Genomic DNA, 22,500 nt, shown 5'->3' on the forward strand with positions numbered 1-22,500 from the left:
TCAGTCAATCAATAACTCCTACCAGCACATGAATGCACGATGTGAATTCATTATTTGTATTAGTAAAGTCACTGAAATACAATCCTGACGCGTTGTTTTACAGCCTGGCAAGCTGACCGAAGCCTTCAAGTACTTCCTCCAGGGAATGGGCTACAGTAAGTATCCAAAGATACTTCAAATAAACTGTATGGAGGGGGAGAGAGAGAGTGAGTCTGTGTCTGTGTATCTTAATTCCTAGTTTAAAAAATTTTTTGTAGATGTTTGTGGTTTTTATGTTTATTTTTTTCCTTTTATACTTAAAAATTATAAATCAATAAAAAAAATGATCACAAAAAACACAGTTGTGTGTGTGTGTGTGTGTGTGTGTGTGTGTGTGTGTGTGTGTGTGTGTGTGTGTGTGTGTGTGTGTGTGTGTGTGTGTGTGTGTAGGTGTGTGTGTGTGTGTGTGTGTGTGTGTGTGTGTGTGTGTGTGTGTGTGTGTGTGTGTGTGTGTGTGTGTGTGTGTGTGTGTGTGTGTGTCTGATCCAGAGGGAGGGGTGTTGTGTTAATCTTGCCTCTGTCTCCTGCCCTGTTCTCTCAGTTGCTTATGTGAAGGATCGGAGGTTGAGTGGAGGGCCAGGTACTTCCTCCTTCCTGTTCACCTCTGACCTCCTGTTTCTGCCCTGCCCTGCGACATTGGCATTTTGAGATTTTTTCATTTTGTTATTATAACTACTACTACTATTATATTATTATTACGTATTATTATTATCATTATTATTATTATAGTTTGGGCTGTGATGAACTTTTTACTTTTGCTATCATTTCTTGGGTACTACTAACCTTCTTTTGTTAATATCAGATTTTTCCTTCCAAGGAAAAATAGACTGTCCTAACCCCCCTCCCATCCCCCTGCCATTGCATTTCTCTATTGCTCTTTGCATGGCCTTGAGCTGGCTTTGAGCAATGCCTGTTGGACTCGTTTCAAGAGAAATACACAACATAACTTAACTTAACTTAGTTCAGGTATTAAAGTATAGGTATAGTAGGCTATAGTATATATATTAAAGCAAGGCTCTGGCTGCTTCTTCCGTCTTACTGAAGTAAAATAAATTGCACAAACCACGAGTGAGTGAAAGCTGAGCTGAAAACGATCATGTTAATACAGATGATACAGTTGCTGAGCCTCTTGTTGAGTCCACTCTACAGTAGACGTGTACCGGACCCCCTCAGTTCCTCCACTGCATGGTGTTGCCACCGCCGGTCGTATATGAATGTGTCTCCTCATACACACATTGACCCATCGCCTTACCGAACGATCTCGACCGTCCGCGGCTATCGCCCGAGCCGGTCGGCCACCCACCCACCGCCTTCTCACCAGCCGTCCCTGAGGCCGCTGCAAGGGATGTTCTTCAGTTCCCCGCATCGGCATGTCCTCCCCACATCTCCCCAGCATCCACGGCTCACTGTTTCCTTATGTACTTCATTTTCTCTCCCTCTCTCTCTCCCCCCCTCCCATTCCTCCCAGTGCCCTCCGCCAGCATGACCCGCCTGAACCGCTCCAGGACGGCCTCCCTGACCAGCGGCGGCTCCCAGGACGGGAACCGCTCCCGGGCCTGCACCCACTCCGACAGCACCGAGGGGGTCGGCCAGGTCGCCCACACCATGGAGGTGTCCTGCTGAGGTGGTGGGCCCAGCCGGAGAGGGAGGGAGGGAGGGAGGGGAAAGATGGAGCGAGAGAGCGAGCGGGGTGAAAGGGGGTGAAGGGAATGGGTAGGAGGAATGTGCAGGAAAATGCAATGGTGTGTGAGAGAAATGTAAATAACATGTATTGCTACTAAAAACTCCCCACCAACGACACCTTGAAATAGCCTCCTCCACCCCTACACGTCACCTACGATTTTAGGCAAGTGCTTTTGGTTTCGTTCTTGTAGTGTCATATTTGTGTTTTGCTCGGTGTCTCCTCAATCTTTGCCTGCTCCCTCTTTGCCCCTCCCCCCCTCCCCCCAAAACAACAACAACAACAAAATAAGCCCAAACTTGTCTGGCAACCACCCACGCGAAAATGAGATAGGAAGAACGGTTGCCTGTTGAAAAGTGCTGTAGAGGAAGCTGAGCATCGGAGGGGGTGCCAGGAGAATGTGACGCGTAATGATGTTGCAAAGAATTTATTTTCTTCTCTCTGTGGCCAAAAGTGTGACTATCTCTCTCTGGGTCCTGTGGAAGGTCATGATATGAACAGTAACGTTCTCTCTACGAGTCACTGTAGGGGACGTGTCCAGAATTTGACAGACAGTAGAACACAGCCAATCGTAGCCGAGTACACTTCTTGTAGCGCTTTTTGAGATTTGTTAGCTTAGCGCCGTGAGTTAAAGCTGCACTAGGCAAGATGTTTCGTGATTTACTCACAAATGATGGACCTACATTATCATCAATGCTTTTGCAATCATATAATTTAGTATAGCGCTCTTTGGAATGTTCAATATAGTGATAGATTAGAATGATATTTGTGTATTATCTTAGAAGCGACAGGCCTAAACTTATTCATACTGTACCTGATGAGGAACTGAATCGCTAACAGCACTGAATGCTAGCCCACGACATCACCAAGGAGCTGATGCTCAGCTGATGCAAATGTATAAGTATAAGTTTTTTTTTATTGCTTCTTATTTGTATATGATGTGGCCAAAATTGCTTTTGAATCGTCCAATTTTGAGCGAGCAAGACGTCCATGTGTGATGTGTGACGCTGGTTCAGTCTGTTTATAGTGTGAAATCAATTGAGCGTAGAATGACCATTATCTTAAGTACACACCGCATTGTATGTAGCCTATGTAGCATAATGAACGATCAAGCGCTTGGATCAGCATGCAGAAAAACACAACAGTTCAGAATGGGAATCAAACCCGGATCTCTTCCTTCAAAGGCCCTAACGTCAAGCACTTAAGCATCAATTCATTGTGTGAAATCAAGCATGACATGATCAATATCTTGCATAGTATTTCATGAAGCGCTTAAAAGACATCGCTAAATGCACCATGATGAGCTGAGCGTATTCCTGTGTTATATGGATTTCTGGGTACTGAAGTTCAAATCAGTCGCAAACGGTTATACCTCTCGCTGCCATTTGGGGCCGCTAAAGTGCAAAGTTGCCTAGTGACGCTTTAACCAATCCATCAATGAGACAATCCACCACATTGCTATAGGCTAGCTAGATGATAGAGACAGTATAGATGTTTATGCATGCTTATTACATACAAAAGTAATGTTGGGTTATTGTAGTATGTGAGTAGTAACATTAGCTTATCTAGTATTAAGGCATTCTAGTAACATTAGCCATTTAGTTAGTCCCATGGATGCAACCACCACCATCGCATGTCTCACAGAAGTGGTTCTGACCGTAGTCGGCTCTTTGTGGTCTCTTACGTGACAATCACACTCTTGACCCAAACCAAACCAGACCAGGGGAGCCGAGGCAGAACCAGGCTGATCAACATGCTCTCTTTTGGGGGTCAGAACTGGAGGACTCCCAGCACCGCTCCATGGATGTGTCAAAGCTACGCACACACATGCACAAGTGCACGCTTTCACAATCACTCACATTCTCACATTATGCACGTACGCACACAAGCACACACTCAGCATCTCATATGAACACGTACGCACACAAGCACACACTCAGCACCTCATATGAACACTGATACACACGTACGCACACACTCAGCATCTCATATGAACACTGACGCACACAAGCACACACTCAGCATCTCATATGAACACTGACGCAGACGAAGCTGCGTGGGCTGGGATTTGTAAGGGAACTGAGCCAAAGCAAACACTCCGTGAGCTCGGCATGATAACCTTCTATTTGGGTGCAGTGCAGATTTGGCATCCTAAAAAATACTTTCAATCATTTTAAATAGCCCCGCCCCCTTTTTTTTAAAGAATAACATTGGAATTCCAAGCTCACAAAATATGAACACACACTCAACAGAGAAATGTGTTGCTATCAGGCCATTCTCTCACACCCCGTTGCAGTGTGTGTGTGCGTGGATATTTGTGTAACCATCATCTTATCAGTCATCAGTATTAATAGTACATGTCTATAATTAGTTTCAGCTTCTAGAATAGTGTAGCTGTGTGCTGCTGTCTGCTATAATACTGGACTGCCTCGTTATGAAGGCATGGAGGGACGCATCTTGGGCTGGACAGTATTTATGGACCATAGTCACCTTCCCCTATGTCCAGTTTTGCAAAACCCTTGTTTCCCCTGTTGGAAGGGAAATAGCTTCCAATTGCTGAGGGCGCGCTTTCCTGAGGCAGCCTGTAATGGGCGGGGCTTATTTGGAGCCATTTGGGGCACCAAGCTCGGAATGTAGGGCAACCCCCATCCACCATCAAATATAACCCCTCCCCTAAAACACACACACACACACACACACACACACAAGGTGCCCCGCCCCTCACAGGCAAACCAAGCCGCACCCTAAAGGGCTATGAGCTGAAGTCACTTTGTTTTTATGTCGCTAGTGTTAGTTGTGTTCCTGAGCACTAGGGGGCGCTAGAGAGGGACTGATAGAGGACGAGCTAAGGGGGTTGACGGGTTACTCGTGTTTTCATGAGGGAGGGAATGTTGGCAAAAACAGAGAGCGATTGTGGCCTGGGAGAGAATTCACGAATCAGTCGAATCAGGATGAATGTTCGCTTTAGTGATGGGGATCAAATGTGCATTTGTGAATTGAGATGGAAAGATGTGGGAAGTAAGAGACCCAAGTAGAGACTGTATGAGAGGGTATTGGACAAAGTCAGAACACCTCAATCACTCCTGCTAGAACCTCATCGATGGATTCCGTGGACACCAGAGCCAACTACTGTAGATTGCATGTAGCCGAGTTAGTATACGATCACCCTTAAGCACAGTGGGTTTTCTCGGCTCATCACATTGGCTATTTTTGCCACCTAGACTTAGGTTTTCCTTCGACAAGACTCCTTCCCGTACTGCCCGGGGGCTCCTGAATGTATTTTGTCCCTTTGAAGTGCTGTGCAGTATTGTCAACCCTATGCCCCTATCTCCTCAGAAGGCCCTTTGTCAACCCTATGCCCCCATCTCCTCAGAAGGCCCTTTCTGGGGGTTTGCACAGCCAAACATTTGAACCTTTGAATGGTCCAAAATCCTTCCCAGTCCTCCTCAAGGTCTATAAATGATGGAGTGGAGTAGCGAATAGCGATTTGTGAAAGTAAATGGCGATTGATAGACCTTGGTCCTCCTTGGACTTGTAGATACTTTGTATTTATCAAGCAGGTTACCCAAAACAGAGCACTCCAACACTGTCGTATTGTGACGAGAACTTCCATCTTTCTGTTCCTATCCTGGAATTTCTCTTTTTTATAGGCAACAATAGCGTCGGGTGTAGCCTCATCTTGGTATAATGATATTGTTTCATGTGTATTACTACTATAGTTCTTATTACTGCCGTTACAATTGATTTGTATTGAGCAATAAGTTCTTTTTGTTCTTGTTTGGATTGTTTGATATTGTCGGAGTGAGTCTTCCCTATACGAGCTTGTTTCTATTCACAAAAGGTAGGAGGACTCTTACCTGCTTTGTCGTCATTCAGATGTGCACTGTAAAGTTTAAATATGATTATATAAATACACAGTAAGCTGTCTCTGTCCATGTACTGAACAAGTAATGAAAAAGAAATAAAAGACGTCATGTCAGAATCTTAAGAGTGAGACATCCGATCATTTGTCCTGGACAATCACATCAGAAAGTCAACAGTTTTGAATCATGAATGTAAGACAGATTTGCACTCTCAACACAATAGACCGATAGTCTTGTGACAAACGCAGGTTTCCTTTATTCTTTCCGAAACTGGAGAATTAAAGCACCATCACGGATACTAAGCAAAGACATAACCCAGCAGGCATTTATATTCATCGATTTTACACCAACTTTGAAAACTGTAAATAGAGCACTAAAGTGCAAGTTGAAAGTCTGTAGTCCACCTGCATCATTTGCTTAAATCGGGAACTAAATAGCTTACTGATATCAATTCAAAAGAATTATCCAACCGCACACACTGTTAGACGTTGCTAATTTACACACATCTTTATTTCTCTGAGTTATTATAACAATAGCAAAGAATAAGCAACACTTGTTGCTTTCTCAGGTTCGCTTAGTGATGATACATTTTTACCATGATGATGAATTTTGACCATGCCATATTGTGAAGATCTTGCGCTTATTTGATTGAACTTAACCACATCCTGCACCTTGCCATCTAACGAATGCTTGCTGGGAATGCAAATATATTTTATTTTGGAAATCACACAAGGATAACTACAGAAAATGGCTACAGTGTATCGGCGTTGAAAGCATTCATCGAATCAATCACCCAAACACCACCTTGTAGGAGGCCATGATGGACTCGCTGTAGGCGTGCAGCATCTGGTCTGTGGGACTATAGTTGAGGGAGTATATGTTGCCAGCCATCTTCTGAATCTGTACGCCGATGTCGAACCTCTCCACACCTGTCGAGGTGTCGAAGGAATAGAAGATCTCCTCTGTGTCTTTGCTGACGTAGCGCGTGGCGTAGAGCACACCGCAGGCCATGAAGGTGTTGCTCGCCGCCTGCTTGTAGAGCGAGGTGCGCCAGGTTCGGCCGATGGTCGGCGTCTCGCCCTCCTCCACCCGGGACACCACCAGGTTGCCAAAGTCCTGGGAGGTGGTGTAGATCACCCACACACCCGACTCGTCGGTCTCCAGGTCCAGGTCGGTGTACGGGTAGCATTCGTCGAGGCGGCAGAAGTTACCTTTGGAGTTGAACCTGCAAAAGAAAGGAGATGGAGCAGTAGTTAGCGAGAGTTTTCTTTCTAAAAACATAAAGTAAAACATGTGGAAATTCAGAATATGTATTTGCTTGGATTGTTTTAGACAATGCACTTTTTCACGCCTATAGACACTTTATGCACATCATGTATCTTCTAAACCTGCATGTATATAAGGGGTGAATTCAAATTGAACTAATTTGTTTTCTTCATTTCCCATAATTGTCTTTCATTTCCATATATTGCATTTGTCTCAATATTTTTTAGAATGTCTCACTATTTCAACTGCAAACACGTCTTTTTTAGTCTGTTTCACCTTTCTTCCTTTTAATATGGACTCCACTTACAGTATTATGTCCTTGAAATACTGGAATGTTGGGTTACGTTATGTTTAGTTCCTGCTGTTTACTCAATCTATTCTTCTTTGCTGTATCTTGTATTTGCTGCTGCAATTTTCCCCATGGTGATCATTCAAGTTGAATACTGTACCTAATATCTTGTCATGCCACAACTATTCTACAATATACAGTACTACACTAGCATTATACTACACTAGCATTATACTACACTAGCATTATACTACACTAGCATTATACTACACTAGCATTATACTACACTCATTTTCTACATTTAAAAATGTTAAACCTTTGTACACATCCAAAAGTGTATAGCTTCATTACTTTTTGGGAGGGTTTTTATCTAGCATCAGCAAAACTCTATTTCAAAGAAGAAGAAAAGAGAACCTGGTGCCTTTAGGCAGCTGTCCGGAGGTAACAGATTTGGTGGTGAGGTTGAATCTGCAGACAGCATCCTGGTTATAACAGCCGTAGTACAAAGCCTCCCCATAGAGAACAGCATTTGGCCCCTGGATGGTGTTGGTGGTTGGGTTGGAGGAGTGGATCTGAACATTGCCTAGAAGAAGGAGAGGCAGAAGATGGGCGGAAAAAGGTTAGTGAATAATATACCGTATGTTTTAATAAGAAACAAATCAGCCAATGGCTGATGGATTGATAGTTTCTCTCCTGTATCTGTACTGAGAAGCATCTAAAGCGCATGTTGCTCCCAGTCAAGAACAACTATCCATGGTGCATTCCCAAAGCAGCAATTACTATAAGTCTAGATACTGTACTTCCAACGGGGAAGCATGAGCAGCTGTGGAACGTTGTGTGTGGAGCTTAGCCTCAACCCAAAGGATAATATAACACAACAGTAAACATCTTGTCCCCTACAAATGATGCTGTTGCCATCTGGGCCAATCAATACCTTGTTTTAACCTGTAATTGTAGCGCCCCCTGTGGGCTGATCAGTGTACTTTTGAAAATGTAGGCAAGTGGTGGTGAGATGCATCATTTCCTCAAGTTTTTTTTTGTATCAATCTTTCTTTCTTTCTCCCATTTTCTCCCCAATTGTACTTGGCCAATTCCCCCTGCTGTTCCTTGGGCATTTCTCCACACCCTCTGCCAATCTGGGGAGAGTTGTAGACCAGCACATGCTTCCTCCAACACGAGTGCTTTTACATCTACACTTCCCAGTTTTGTTTCTGATCTGCGGTGTCTGAGATATTGTGCACTATGAATAAAGGACAAAGGAACAGATGGAATCCAGTCCACAAAACTAGCATCAGGTCCGCTGTTTGAAATCTTTGTGACGACTTTAAGGGGATTGAACTCCATATACCTCCATTTCTCAGTGTACTATCAGGACACTAACCATCAGACCACATCTACAACACATCTAGACTTTACCTGGAACGCTCAGCCCAACAATCAGGGAGCTCAGGCTGGAGTAGCGGCGTACAAAGTTGGCGAATACGTTGCTGGTGGTGAGCATGACCCGCCAATACCAGTTCTCCTTTCCCGCCTCGGGTTTGGGATCACGACCCCAGGATCCAAACTTGTAGGAGCCAGGATACTCTCCTGCTGTGTAGACTCTTGGCCCAGTCACGTTCACAAAGTGACCGTAGGGACAGATACCTGAGGGCAGCGGGGAAGAGGTCAGTGTGGCTTTGCTCACAGGAAGCTTCAGAAAAGGTTTGGGACATACCATGTGTATAAAGTATAAAGTGGTGTATAAAGTACTCAAAAGCCATACTTGAGTAAAAGTACATATATATCATTATGTACTTATATGTACTTGATATATACATATAGTGGAAATCTTCCTGCGTTTTATAGCAGTTGGCAATTTATTTATTTTAGATTATTTTGCGGGCATTCTTGCCTTTATTGGATAGGACAGTAGGCAGGCAGGGAAGGTGGGGAGAGAGAGGGGATGACATGTAGAAAAGGACCACAGGTCAGATTCGAGCCCGGGTCAGCCGCGTGAAGGCCTAAGCTTTAGTGGTAGCCAGGTGCTCTACCAGGTGAGGCCACCGGGACACCCCTGGCAAACAACGTTATGTTGCATTACAGCCATCAACTGCAATGGAGTGTGGATCGTGATTAACGTAACTTGCAAACTAGGAGCACTGATGATTGCTTGCAGGTTACAAAATTTATTCTGATTTTACTTTGTAACTAAGATGCTTCGGGGAAATGTAGTGGAGTAAAAGTGAAAGTAAGTTGAAAATATAAATACTCAAGTAAAGTACAGATACAAAAAAAACATAAGTACTGTACTTAAGTATTATTACTTTGTTACATTACACCACTGGTTGGGTGCAGGTTATATGGAGGTTTGGGCGTACCACTTGCAGCCGGCCGTGTGGGGCGGGTGGTGGGGTGATGATGTTCGTTCCTGCACTGGTCCAGGTCTCTCCTCAGACGCTTGTTGGCCTCCTGCCGCTTTACCGTCTGCGTGCTGTCATAGACTTCCAGCTGCTGCATCTTCACTTTCAGCTCCTGTACCTGAAATACAGCAACGTGACAGACAGGATCATACTTACTGATGAAATGCTGGAATGATTTCAATTACATCAATTAGAATTCTGATTATCATAAAAATTTCCAGCAAAGGAACTCAACTGGAGTAACAAAGAATATTTTCTAGAATTCTCAAAATGCAAATATTTCTCATGCATTACATTTATTTGTAACAAACAATAAAACTCAAAACTCACATTTGTATTTTAATCTCCCTTTTAACTGATGATCTATCGGCAGCATACAAACAACAACTCTGGGGTTTTTATTGCTGTCATCACTATCGCTATTTTGTAATGGAACAGAAATGACAATAAGGCCATTACTATAGTTGTCAGCTGCAGGACGGTATGTCACCAATATGGCGCTGTCCAGGGTTAGCGATTTACTGGCCTCTACTGGCAATTATTAGGAACTGCAACAATATTGGCACTTGTGGAGTTTTGTTCCTTTTCCCCCCTTTGAGCTTGGTGAGAGGTGTGAATGTAGACGTTGAGCTTGGTGAGAGGTGTGAATGCACCTGTTGAGCTTGGTGAGAGGTGTGAATGTACCTATTGAGCTTGGTGAGAGGTGTGAATGTACCTGTTGAGCGCACCTGTTGAGCTTGGTGAGAGGTGTAAATGTACCTGTTGAGCTTGGTGAGAGGTGTGAATGCACCTGTTGAGCTTGGTGAGAGGTGTGAATGTACCTGTTTTAGCTTGGTGAGAGGTGTGAATGCACCTGTTGAGCTTGGTGAGAGGTGTGAATGCACCTGTTGAGCTTGGAGAGAGGTGTGAATGCACCTGTTGAGCTTGGTGAGAGGTGTGAATGCACCTGTTGAGCTTGGAGAGAGGTGTGAATGCACCTGTTGAGCTTGGTGAGAGGTGTGAATGCACCTGTTGAGCTTGGTAGAGGTGTAAATGTACCTGTTTTAGCTTGGTGAGAGGTGTGAATGCACCTGTTGAGCTTGGTGAGAGGTGTGAATGCACCTGTTGAGCTTGGTGAGAGGTGTGAATGTACCTGTTGAGCTTGGTGAGAGGTGAGTTGGCTGTGAGCCAGTGTGGTGCTGTTGAGCTTGTAGATGAGCTGCAGGATCTCCACCAGCTCATTCTCGATCACCTGCAGGCAGGGTTGGGATGGTTACTTTAAAAATGTAATCCGATACAATTACTAATTACATGTTAAATCTAAAATGTAATCCAAGAATCACAATGTTAAAGTAATGTAACTGATCACTCTCCTGTTACTTTTGGATTACTTTTGAACAAATTTCCTGCATTTGACTACTGCAGTCTGGGGACATGCCCCCCCGCCCCACAAAACCCTCCAGCTCTTTCAGACCTTATGTACTTACATTACAGCAGGCTTTCAGCCAACCTAGTGTCGCCTGTTTCTCATTAATAATAATACAAAGTGAAAATAAATAATAAATAATTGTTGTGAGACCGGGTTAGACCAGAGTGGTGTTGTGTGAGCCAAGTGTTGTAATGTTTGTGCATCGTTCTTTATTTTAAAATGTATTTTAAAATTGTAATCCTGCTAGTAATCACAATTTTTATTCAACTAATCTTACTTAACTTGATTACATCTTTTTTCTGTAACTATAAGGGATTACAGTTACTGTTTTTTTGTAATCAGATATCAGATTACGTAATCCCGTTAAATCTGTTACTCCCCAAACCTGCCTGCATGCTGATGGCTCCGTACAGCTCCCCGTCATCCTCTCTCTCCAGCACTGACACATCTGCCTCCAGCTGGGGCAGCCGCCGCTGCAGGCCCAGCAACAGGCTGTCCAGCTCCAAACTCTGCACAGACAAGACAACAGACCTAGGTTGAACTAGTGCCATTAGCCTTTTTCACCTCAGCCATTTTGTGTCTAAAAGGCAGGAAGTAACACAGGTGCAAGCAAAGCATTAATGAGGGCCCCGGCCGGCACTGGAACACCTAAATGGATTGGAAGTTGGAAACCCTCATTAATTTTTGCTTGCACCTGTGTTACTTCCTGCCTTTTAGACACAAAATGCCTGGTGAAAAACATCAGTAAAGTGTATGTTATATAATGTTATACAACAGGTAGTTCCGGCCGAGCAATTTGATTGGACAAGAGGGATCTTATGAGTGCCTATATTTCACGATAATGCACTGGCGCTTCACTGTGTGTAGAGTAGGCTATATCACTCCGCTTCACAGCTGCTCTAATCAACACGCTTCACAGCTGCTCTAATCAACAAAACAAACACCAGTCACGTTACATACGTCATTCAAAGCGTAACCGAGAGCGCAAAGATGGATTTTTTTACTAACATAACTTTTGATTTAAACTATGAATGCTCGTCAGAAGAGGACGAAGGGGAGCAACATTCTTCTACGGAAACCTCCAGGTTTGCTCATATTTCACCTGCAGGACTTGACGATTTGGAGAAAAACAAAAACGAAGCAAACACTGTGAAGCAAACAGTCTGGGCTGTGAACTGCTTTCAAACTTGGCTACGTTCAAAAACTATGACCATCAACTTCCAGTCAATTGAGAAGACAGAGCTGAATACTGTTTTGAGGGAGTTTTATGGATCGGTACGGACGAACAAAGGAGAGCTATATGGGATAAGCGGTTACCTTGGGCTTCGCGCTGGTTTAAATCGCCATATCAACGAGCCGCCTCTCAGCCGTTCATGGAATTTAATGCAGGATGCTGAATTCCTTCCAGCTAATAACGTTTTCAAAGGCGTTGTGAAACAGATCAGACGAGCCGGGAAAGATACAACAACACATCACCCGGCAATTTCAACTGAAGACCAGCTCATCTTAAAGCAATCTGCTGCTTTACGCCCAGACAATCCAAAGGGTTTACAGAACAAGGTCTGGTATGACATTCAGTTGCATTTTGGACGCAGGGGCAAAGAGGGGAATCGGGCTCTCAAACCTGATTCATTCACCCTAAAATACGACGAGAATGGAGCAAAGTTTTTCACAATGACTTTCAATGAAGAAACAAAAAATCACAAAGACCCTTTGGAGAGAGACAGAGAAAATAGGAGGGGTGCCATGTTTGAGGAGCCAGGAAACCCCCTCTGTCCAATTGTTTCTCTTGAAAAGTACTTGAGCAAACTTCCACCTGACGCAAAAGCCCTCTATCTGCAGCCCAGGAGGAATGCAGCTGTCACAGATAGCGTCTGGTACACCGCAACTCCGCTTGGAGTAAACCAGTTGGCACAGATGTTACCCAGGATGTGTAAAGAAGCGGGGACACGAGCCTCTTACACCAACCACTGCCTCCGGGCCACCGCCATACAGAAGCTGTTATGTACTGTCAATGAGAAGCTGTCTGATGCAGGACTGGAAGCCAGGGAGATCATGGCAGTGAGTGGGCACAGGTAAGATGATTAACGCCTATAAATACAAATTCGAGGACGGGATGACAACGAGGATGGTGATTAGTGATACTTCGCCACACTTTTTTGTCTTGCAGGTCTGAAAGCTCGTTAAAAAGTTATTGGCGACCATCCACGGAGAGCAGGAAAAGATGGAGCAACATACTGTCAGATCAAACAAGCTCATCCTCGGTATCCGACATGCCTCCTGCAAAGCGACAGTCAACCATGCCGTCACCAGACTCTGTTCTCTTCACTGGCTGTACAATAAATGGAAACGTGCAAATCAATGTGTATGACAAAAAGTAGACAGCCTGCAGTTATTAGGCTGATTAGGCTACATTTTCTGCAAAGGGAAAGCTGGGGGGACTATTTTTGTTGGCGGAGGAATAAATACAAAAATCATCTATTTTCTCAGCTTTTTGTCATTTTTTTAATCAGCTTTGTTTAATAATAGAACTGTTGTATAAAAGCAATATCACACTCGAGGTCGTGCATTGTTGGCTAATATAGGCACTGCTGTGATTATCTACGGCACTCGGCCTGCGGCCTCGTGCCTGCGACCGAATCACAGCAGTGCCTATATTAGCCAACAATGCACTCCCTCTCGTGTGATATTGCTTAATTATGTGATGTTTATATAAAAGGTCAATAGGAGTCAATATCTTTTGTGTTGGGTTTGTATTTTTCCCACGGCACAACCAAGGGCAATGCAGGTCATGCAGCAGGCAGTCCAGTAAAGCTTAGTGAGATGTTGCTGCATGGCCTCTAGAGGGCGTCTTTGACTAAGAGATGGCCTCTCGCCTATGGGTTGAATACCACTAACTGTGTTGGTCTTGACCCCACTTTTCACACAACCTTCAACAATGGGTAGTCAGTCAGTCAGTCAGTCAGCTACTTGCCATGGGCCCGGCAAAAACACTGAGATATTTCTTTCATAATGCTGACTGATGGGGATTTGTAAAGAGTAACTACTGTTCCCAAACATCCCAAACCCAAATCTTATCTGTGGTGAAGCCCAACAACTGTGAAGGAGGGTTAAACTGACCATCTGCTATAAGCTTTGGTGCCAGAAGGTGATATACAGTATATCCCATCCAATAGAGGTCCAGTGTGACTGGACCAGAATTAATTTTTAATAAACAACCAATATTAAAAATAGTGCATAGGTACCACAGGAATGAGTCCAGAAGTAGCACTTCCGGCTCGCACATGTTAAAGGCAATGGGGTTTTTGTACGGGGGATTTTGGTTAAATTAATGAAATAAAAAGCGTAAATGCTTTTTTTTTTTACCCAATTTTTCAGAAAACGCTTCAAAAGTCATAAAAGTGGTCCTCGTTCATGAAGATTATCTTGCTGAACACAAACTTCCGCTGTTTCATAAACTTCTGTTAACCACAGATCTTATTTCACTCATTATTTCACTATACTTCATGGGTATTTTGGAATTGCGTCTTGAATGACTGTTCTGTTGCACTTTTTTGTGTGGAGGGAAGTGTTTTTTCTCAGAGTTCTGAGTTTGGACTGCAGCAGTGCAGCATATTGGCACTAGTTACCTTCTGCCGGGTGATGCTGCCGGTACACTTGGCTGCACCGTCCACCACACTGTTGAGTTTGTCATCAGGGAAGAGCTGCTCTGAGCTGGTGAGGTCACACACACAGCTGGGCAAGGTCTCAACCTGGGAAATAAGAATTTTTGCTAATTTCTTTATTTTGCACACATTAAAACAAAATGAAAACAAAATGAAAGAAAAAAATAGATAGGAAAGAAATATGTGTGTATGTGGTATACGTTTTTAATATTAATTATAAAAAATAAAAACAAAACCTTCTTAATTGTATGAAGAGGCTGTCGCGACCGAAGCCGAAAGGTGTGCACCTAAAAGTGAATTACATTTATTCCGGTGAATCGAGTGCTCCAGGTCCTTCTTGGGTTTACCAATTTATTTCTGTTGTGAATACTGTGTCCTGAGAGCACCGACCTCCCTCTGTGGAGGGGCTGAAGCGCAAGAGACTCCTCTACCTTTTTAAGTGTATGTTTTATATATACTGTATATATATATATATATATATATATATATATATATATATATATACAGTATGTATATATATAACAGGCTGTGTAAAATTATTGTGAAATAAAATAGGATATATGAATTCATATATACTTTATGGTATAAAACATAATACAAATATATAGAATGTAATAATAATGTACAAAATAAATCATATTGTTATCTTATATCATTTGTATACTGTAGGATGACTTCATCTTGTGTTGTGTTGTAGTCCTTACCTGCTGGCTGATGGTGAGCAGAACACAGAGTTGGATGATCACAGACAGAGTCATGGTGGATCAGACAGCCGAACTAAATGAGTCTTCCTGCGAACCGTTTGAATAAAAGGACGGAGCTTCTGACCTCCAGACACTCCCACTGGGCTGTCCCCTGCACGTGATGTGTGTGTGTGTGTGTGTGTGTGTGTGTGTGTGTGTGTGTGTGTGTGTGTGTGTGTGTGTGTGTGTGTGTGTGTGTGTGTGTGTGTGGGGGGGCGGTGTCCACTTCATCCTTGTGGTTGGGGTTACAATCTCTGCGTTCTGCATGTGTGGGTTGCTGATCTAGCAAGATGGGAAATGGGAAGAAGTTAAAGTTGAAAAGTGTAGCAACTTCCTGTACTGCAATTGTCAGATAACAACTAAAGTGCCTTTAAAGCGTAGCGTAAGGAAGACAATTTAAGGATGCAGGAATAGATGTGGAATAGGTACTGTAACATTCAGGAACATGTATCAGGAACAGAAACTGTCTACTCTGCAAAGAAAAATGAGGCCATTTCTTAGTGGTTGGAGATTTGCAAATGACAACATCTTGGCAGTTAAGCTCCGGTGTGTTGCCTCAGATGTTACCCGATGTCACGTGTATCATGATGACATCAGGGTGTTTCCCCACAGTGTGCCATGCATCCAGGTACAGAGTGTGATGACATCATGGTGTTTCCCCACAGTGTGCCATGCATCCAGGTACAGAGTGTGATGACATCAGGGTGTTTCCCCACAGTGTGCCATGCATCCAGGTACAGAGTGTGATGACATCAGGTGTTTCCCCACAGTGTGCCATGCATCCAGGTACAAAGTGTGATGACATCAGGGTGTTTCCCCACAGTGTGCCATGCATCCAGGTACAAAGTGTGATGACATCAGGGTGTTTCCCCACAGTGTGCCATGCATCCAGGTACAGAGTGTGATGACATCAGGGTGTTTCCCCACAGTGTGCCATGCATCCAGGTACAGAGTGTGATGACATCAGGGTGTTTCCCCACAGTGTGCCATGCATCCAGGTACAGAGTGTATCATGATGACATCAGGGTGTTTCCCCACAGTGTGCCATGCATCCAGGTACAGAGTGTGATGACATCAGGGCGTTTCCCCACAGTGTGCCATGCATCCAGGTACAGAGTGTGGCAACGTCAGGTCCAAGGGTGTCACTTTGTGTTGAAAACTGGTGGGGACATACTGTAAGGGCTCAGATGAAAAAACACTAGAATCATCATGGCGGTCATTTTGACATTTTTGAAATTTATATTGTACAATAACTTTGTTGAAATAATATAGCTGGAAGCAGCGATGACAGGGTCCAAGCAGTAGTAGTAGCAATAGTAGTATTAGTAATAGTAGTAGTGGTGGTGGTGGTGGTGGTGGTAGCAGTAGTAGATCTGATGACATCACTCAGCTGATGACATCAGACTTGCTTGGGTGACATCACTGATGACATCATCATTGAGTGCTTGAGTGACATCACTGGTGACATCACCAATTCTATCAGTTATGTACGACAGACATTGGGCCACATACTGTAGGGCCAAAACGTAAAATGGGCTGTTATAGCGCCAACATCTGGTAGATTTTGTGTAATTTTTTGTTTCTGAGAAGTGGGTGACATTTCCAACCTACGGTATGTGCGGTATGTTAAAAAAAGGTTCAAAGCTTCAAAGTACCGATATTTCATACATGCAAACAGCACTTTATAGTAGACATACCTCTTTTACATGAAGGAGCATAACCATAACAAGACTCATTATAAGGTCTTGTTATAATGGTATAAATCCCCTGGTGTTAAACTAAACTCCCACATGTTCCTGATAGCCACATCTGTGTATGTTAACATTATACAAAATATAATGGGTCATGAAATCTTGTCAGCAGACAGGAAAAACAGGAAATTACTTAGTCAAAGCAGCAGAGTAGGATTCAGCAGGGGAAAAGAAAATAGTATAGAATATACAATAAGAAATATAAAATACAAAAATATTAAGCCCCAACACCACTGATATAACAATTCAAAATTTTACATGCCACTTTTATACAACCATGATTTATTCTTTCATGCAACAAATTTTGGAAAAAACAAAGACAAAAACAGGAAGAAGTCTGCAGATTGCAAACTAAGGGGAAATGAGCATTGCCTAAGGAGGGGCAAAGATGGGAATGTCCTGTCAGACCACAACTATTGCAAAATGTCACATTCACTTGTGGTATATCAGCTGCCCACTGCCTTTCATAATTAGTGATACTTATAGTATATTGTAGTTGTCTTTTATTCTTAAATATTAAGTTAGGATGTATGAAGAACAGATTAGTACTGGCTTTTAACTGACTAGGAGCAGAGAGAAGAAAGGGGAGACAGTCCGGCTCCCTGAGACTAGCAGATGAGGGGAAGAAAGTAATAAAATGCAGGGACACTTAAAGTTAGAACAAAAGACTTGATTGCTAAGAGGGTGTAGGTCACACATTTTACACACAGAACTGTAGGAAGGGAGAGGCACACACACAAAAAAACAGCAGCTGTATTGTCTTAAGGGCAGAGAGGAGCAGAAGAGGGGGCTCTGGGCAAGGAACTTGAAAGGTTAGAGAAAGGGGGGTCTTTGGGGGGAGAAGGTCCTGAATGGAGATAGCATTTGGTTAGCCTTTGTTCAAAGGAGGAGACAAGATGCAAGGTGAGATAAAATGCAGGAAGAGAAACAAAAGGGTACACACTGAAACACACGGAGAGCTAAGCACATATACATTTTCCAGTAAACTTTTGATTGGACAGAGGGAGAGACAGCGAGAGCTGTGAATGGTCAGGTAGTCTGGAGGGGTGGAGCCTTGAGAGGAGGAGCAGAGGAGAGTCATAGTTTATTTAAGTCGATGCGCGCCAAAAACAGACAGAGCATATTCTGATTTTCTCTCGGTGGTTATTTTTTCCAGCCATCTTGTCCTTTGAATGCAAGTCTATTTTCTTCAAATAAACCCTGTTTTTTGAGACCTGACATTCGCCTCTCGACCCTTTTTTCTGCATATTTCTGAACATACTTTTCACACACCACTGCCTTAAGAGACGACACACTGTGTTTTTCCACGTGACTGTGTGAGTTTATTAGGCAGAAAGAGAGAGGAAGGGGCTGAGTTGAGTCTTAACAGCTTTCCTCTGTCAGCCATGCTGCTCCTACTACTGCTGCTGCTGTCTTCCACAGTGAGTTACTTTTCATATTCCATGGCTTTTATACAGAAGAAGAAAAGCAGATGATGCAGAATGGAAGAATCATAAACTAATCAGAATTTCATACATCAAACTTATTTGCAACCACTGTACTCGTTCTATTCATCAGTGTGATCAGAATTGATACTGTAGAGATGTTTTAATATGGAGCTCTGTGTTGGTAGGATGAATGGGGCAGGTCAGATTATGCTTGATGCAGGAAGGAGGCACTCAAGGCGGCTAGAAGAACCATGATATATAATATGATATATATACATATATATGTATTGTCAGTTTAAATCTGTGTATGATTGTGAAAAATATGTTGTGTATGATCTATCTAAGAGCCAGCGATCTGTGTGCACAGTTTCGTTCTGGGATATTACCACTGCATATTGAAACAGGATGGTACAGTGGAACTGAAGTAGATGAAAGGCTATGTGGCTACTGTGATCTTGGCGTAGTTGAGGATGAAACCCACTTTCTACTGTACTGCCCATTCTATGATGACCTAAGAAAAACACTCTTTGACAAAGTACCGTCACATGTAGGTCTGTCCCTGGATAGCGATATTGTTAAATTGTTATTTAATAACCATACATTTGCAATATCTAATTATATCCATAAAGCCTGGAACAGAAGGAAACATCTAACTTATGTATAGTGGCACTGTAGATAGATCATACCAACATGGTTTCAATTTGTTTTAATTTCTAAGCATTCTTCACATGGTTTGTATTGTAAATTGCATCATCTTGTCTAGTCGCTAACATCCTTTTTCTTTTTCTTGCCCTCCTTCACTCTATCTTAAATAGTTAAAAAAAAAAAAAAAAAAAAAAAAAAAAAAGTTTGTGTATGTCTGATTGGAGTCATATATTGTATTTATAATGTCTATTATTTTGTGTCAATGTGTTGGCACTGGAAACAATTGTTGTATTTAAAATGTGTCTGAATAATCCCGTAAGGGATGGGCTGCGTGCAGCCAGACACGAAAATAAAATATTCATTCATTCATTCATTCATATAAAAAAAATCAACGTATTGTTCCTGAATTATCCTGCAAGCCTAGTGGAATTGAGAGAAAGCGTAATGGGGTAGGTCAGGGTTAAGGAGTGATAAGGTGCACGTGTAGCCATCCTGTAACTTTTCTAACTCTCTTAGACATAAGGCCATTGCTTCATTGTGACTGAAATGTTACAGGGACACTTCACCGAACAACAATGCTGATTTATTTTGCACATGATTTCACACATATCCGAAAACTGTAAGCAGCCATGCAGACAGGTATTTAGTTTGACAGTTATTGAGAATTGATTTGAGTTGATGCCAGTGATGTCATCGGAATGCACCGAATCATAAAGTCTCTTCTGATGAAAAATAAATCAGCATTCTTTTTTTGGCAAAGTGCCCCTTTCAGTTACAGTATGAACTTATTAATGTGTGTGTGTGTGTGTGTGTGTGTGTGTGTGTGTGTGTGTGTGTGTGTGTGTGTATATGTATGTATGTGTGTGTGTGTGTGTGTGTGTGTGTGTGTGCGTGCGTGCGCGTGCGTGCGCGTGTGTGTGCGTGCGTGTGTGTGTGTGCGTGCGTGCGTATGTGTGTGTGTGTGTGTGTGTGTGCATGTGTGTGTGTGTGTGTGTGCGTGTGTGTGCAGGATGTCAGCCAGGCCCAGCGCGTCTCAGGCCAGCAGCAAGGCCAGTCGTGTGTGTGTGCGGTGAACTCCAGCATGTGGTCATTTCCTGGCCTGAAGTACGATGCTGCGCTGCAGCAGGTGCAGAGCTGCGAAGACTCCCTCAACAGCCTACAGACACGAGTAAGAGCTATGCTTACACTGATCTATGGAGATGATATCACCTTTGACTAATCAGGTCTGCTCCACTCAGTGTTGCCTACTTCTGATAAGATGTTTGAATGATTACATACAGCATTACAGACTATACAGTAGAGAAATGATCACTACTTGTCTATGGGAAGACCTTAACCCATTGATACCTGATGCAGCATTTGCGTGTACTGTATATCCCTCATTTGTGTGTGTATCCCTTTAAGACCACGAACCGCGTCTTAAAGGGATACACACACAAATGCTGCATCAGGTATCAATGGGTTAAAGGCTAAGTTCACCCAAAAATGATCTACTCATCCCCATGCCAGTGGAAAGACGGGTGAAACTTTTTAGTCCACAAAACATTTGTGGAGTTCTCCATGCAAACACACTAACCTGACGATGCCAGATGGATGGGTTTGCTTCACATTCTGTTTCACAAGCGGTATTGTGAACTTGTGAACTCAATACCGCCCCATCTGGCGGAGTCAGGTTATGCAAACACAGCATTCTCCTAAACAATTAAAGTGAACAGTGACCAACTTTCAAAAAATAAGAAAAGAAAAAAGCCTCCATAAGCACATAATGCAACATAAAGGATGCCAACTGCCATAAATCACCACAGAAAAAGAAGAAGAAGAGGTAGATCATAGGTTGAGGCCACGTCTCGTCATAGACGCTGGTTTAGCTGGCTCAGCCTGGCTGGGGGCGTGATCAGGGTGGGGTAAATTCCCCCGTTCTATCCATTCAGCAATGTTAGAATTTAGCTGATAGCCCAGCCCAGGCAGACACGATCTGGGATTTCACCACCGCAGTAAACGCCCATCTGAGCAGACGTCTTGTGTTCTGCTCTAGAACCCCCAAACCTGTAGTTTGCTCCTTGGCACAATGTTAAAGTTGAGGAAAGTTGATTGAGCGTTACCAATGTGTACACTTTACTTCCTGTTTGTTAAATAAGACATAATGTTACCAATGTGTACACTTTACTTCCTGTTTGCTAAATAAGACATCATCTATTTAAATGCATCAATGGAGAAAATAAAATATATAGTTGGCGTACATGTACCTCATGGTTCACATATCGAAAGCTTTCGTACAGTTGTACAGTCACCAGCCTTGAAGATGCTTACAACAGCTAACTTCCAGGTGCTGTGATTCGATCGTAGGCACGAGGCCGCAGGCCGAGTGCCGAAGATAATCACAGCAGTGCCGATATTAGACAACAACAGCACGACCTCGAGTGTGATATTGCTTTTATACAACAGTTCTATTAAACAAAGCTGATTAAAAAACTGACAAAAAGCTGAGAAAATATATGATTTCTCTATTTATTCCTCCGCCAACAAAAATAATTCCCTCAGCTTTCTGCTTTGCCGAAAATGGTCCACAATAATTAGGCCTGCAGCCTAATTAACTGCAGGCTGTCTACTTTACTACTGTCTACTCTACAGCTGTGAAGAGTTTTGTTGATTAGGGCAGCTGTGAAGCGGAGTGATCTACACACAGTGAAGCGCCAGTGCATTATCATGAAATATTGGCACTGGTAGGATCCCTCTTGTCCAATCAAATTGCCCGGCCGGAACTAACTGTTGTATAATTCCTGTTATAGCCTATAATAGCCCTCCCTCATATGATATTTAAGCAATATATCATGAGAGCAAGTGTGTTGTGGTGAATATATCCCCCTGATGAGCTGTTATCCCACGAGGCCGCAGGCCGAGTGGGATAACAGCTGATCAGGGGGATATATTCCACAACACACGCAGCTCGAGTGCTATATTGCTTTTATAAAACGGTTTCCAAGTATGATAATATAATAATAATAATAATACTATAAGTCCGACTCCGACTGGCATGTCATTCTGATAGAGTCAGTTGAAACACTACTGTAAGGCGGGACCGCAAGAACATGCGGGTGATTTGATTGGATCGTTCTGGAGACTGAAGTTGAGATTGGCCAATCCTGGCGCTTGCTGAGTAGCTGAGAGCTTTCTGGAAACCCCGACACAGGCAGCTCGAGCGCAGCGTTGCATTCTCAGTGCTTGCTGAGAAGCTGAATGCTTTCTGCAAAGCCCGACACCAACTAACGTTACGGGGTTAAATGCGGGGTTAAATGCGGGGTTAACAGCCTTTCTTTTGCAAAG

General features: G+C 43.2%; 3 protein-coding genes across 7 annotated transcripts in view; 2 read left to right on the forward strand and 1 right to left on the reverse strand.

Moving 5' to 3' along the window:
- ndrg4 (NDRG family member 4) overlaps positions 1-1,662 on the forward strand; it is a gene marked incomplete at both ends in the record, with an annotated part of 93,708 nt that extends 92,046 nt beyond the window's left edge. For 4 of the 5 annotated variants that reach the window (XM_083654412.1, XM_083654414.1, XM_083654413.1 and 1 more), the window contains 3 exons: positions 104-155; positions 581-619; positions 1,508-1,662. In XM_083654412.1, the coding sequence (XP_083510538.1) occupies positions 104-155; positions 581-619; positions 1,508-1,662 (246 nt within the window). The remainder of the gene's footprint in view (positions 1-103; positions 156-580; positions 620-1,507) is intronic. The other variant, XM_083654415.1, reaches the window with a different exon arrangement.
- A 4,143-nt stretch (positions 1,663-5,805) lies between these two features.
- Positions 5,806-15,396, reverse strand: LOC310792872 (olfactomedin-4-like). The gene is made up of 8 exons (XM_083654641.1): positions 15,315-15,396; positions 14,575-14,697; positions 11,335-11,454; positions 10,670-10,768; positions 9,496-9,655; positions 8,555-8,782; positions 7,553-7,721; positions 5,806-6,808 (listed from the first exon to the last, which is right to left on the reverse strand). The coding sequence occupies exons 1-8, from the start codon at positions 15,366-15,368 to the stop codon at positions 6,373-6,375; spliced, it is 1,389 nt and encodes a 462-aa protein (XP_083510767.1). The 5' UTR covers positions 15,369-15,396; the 3' UTR covers positions 5,806-6,372.
- A 3,073-nt stretch (positions 15,397-18,469) lies between these two features.
- Positions 18,470-22,500, forward strand: part of LOC310793309 (olfactomedin-like) — an 8,351-nt gene continuing 4,320 nt past the window's right edge. The window contains exons 1-2 of the mRNA XM_083655108.1: positions 18,470-18,525; positions 20,186-20,344. Coding sequence (XP_083511234.1) covers positions 18,490-18,525; positions 20,186-20,344 — 195 coding nt within the window. The 5' untranslated portion in view covers positions 18,470-18,489. The remainder of the gene's footprint in view (positions 18,526-20,185; positions 20,345-22,500) is intronic.

Source organism: Poromitra crassiceps, assembly GCF_964638095.1.
Source record: "Poromitra crassiceps genome assembly, chromosome: 18".
In the NCBI taxonomy this organism is placed as follows: Eukaryota; Metazoa; Chordata; class Actinopteri; order Beryciformes; family Melamphaidae; genus Poromitra; species Poromitra crassiceps.

Excerpts from the sequence above, each read along its gene's own strand:
- LOC310792872 (XM_083654641.1), bottom strand. The coding sequence starts at position 15,368 with ATGACTCTGTCTGTGATCATCCAACTCTGTGTTCTGCTCACCATCAGC. Across the intron at positions 11,455-14,574 it reads GCAGCATCACCCGGCAGAAG|AGTTTGGAGCTGGACAGCCT; the intron begins GTAACTAGTGCC and ends TTGTCTGTGCAG. Across the intron at positions 10,769-11,334 it reads ACGGAGCCATCAGCATGCAG|GTGATCGAGAATGAGCTGGT; the intron begins GCAGGTTTGGGG and ends CCCTGCCTGCAG.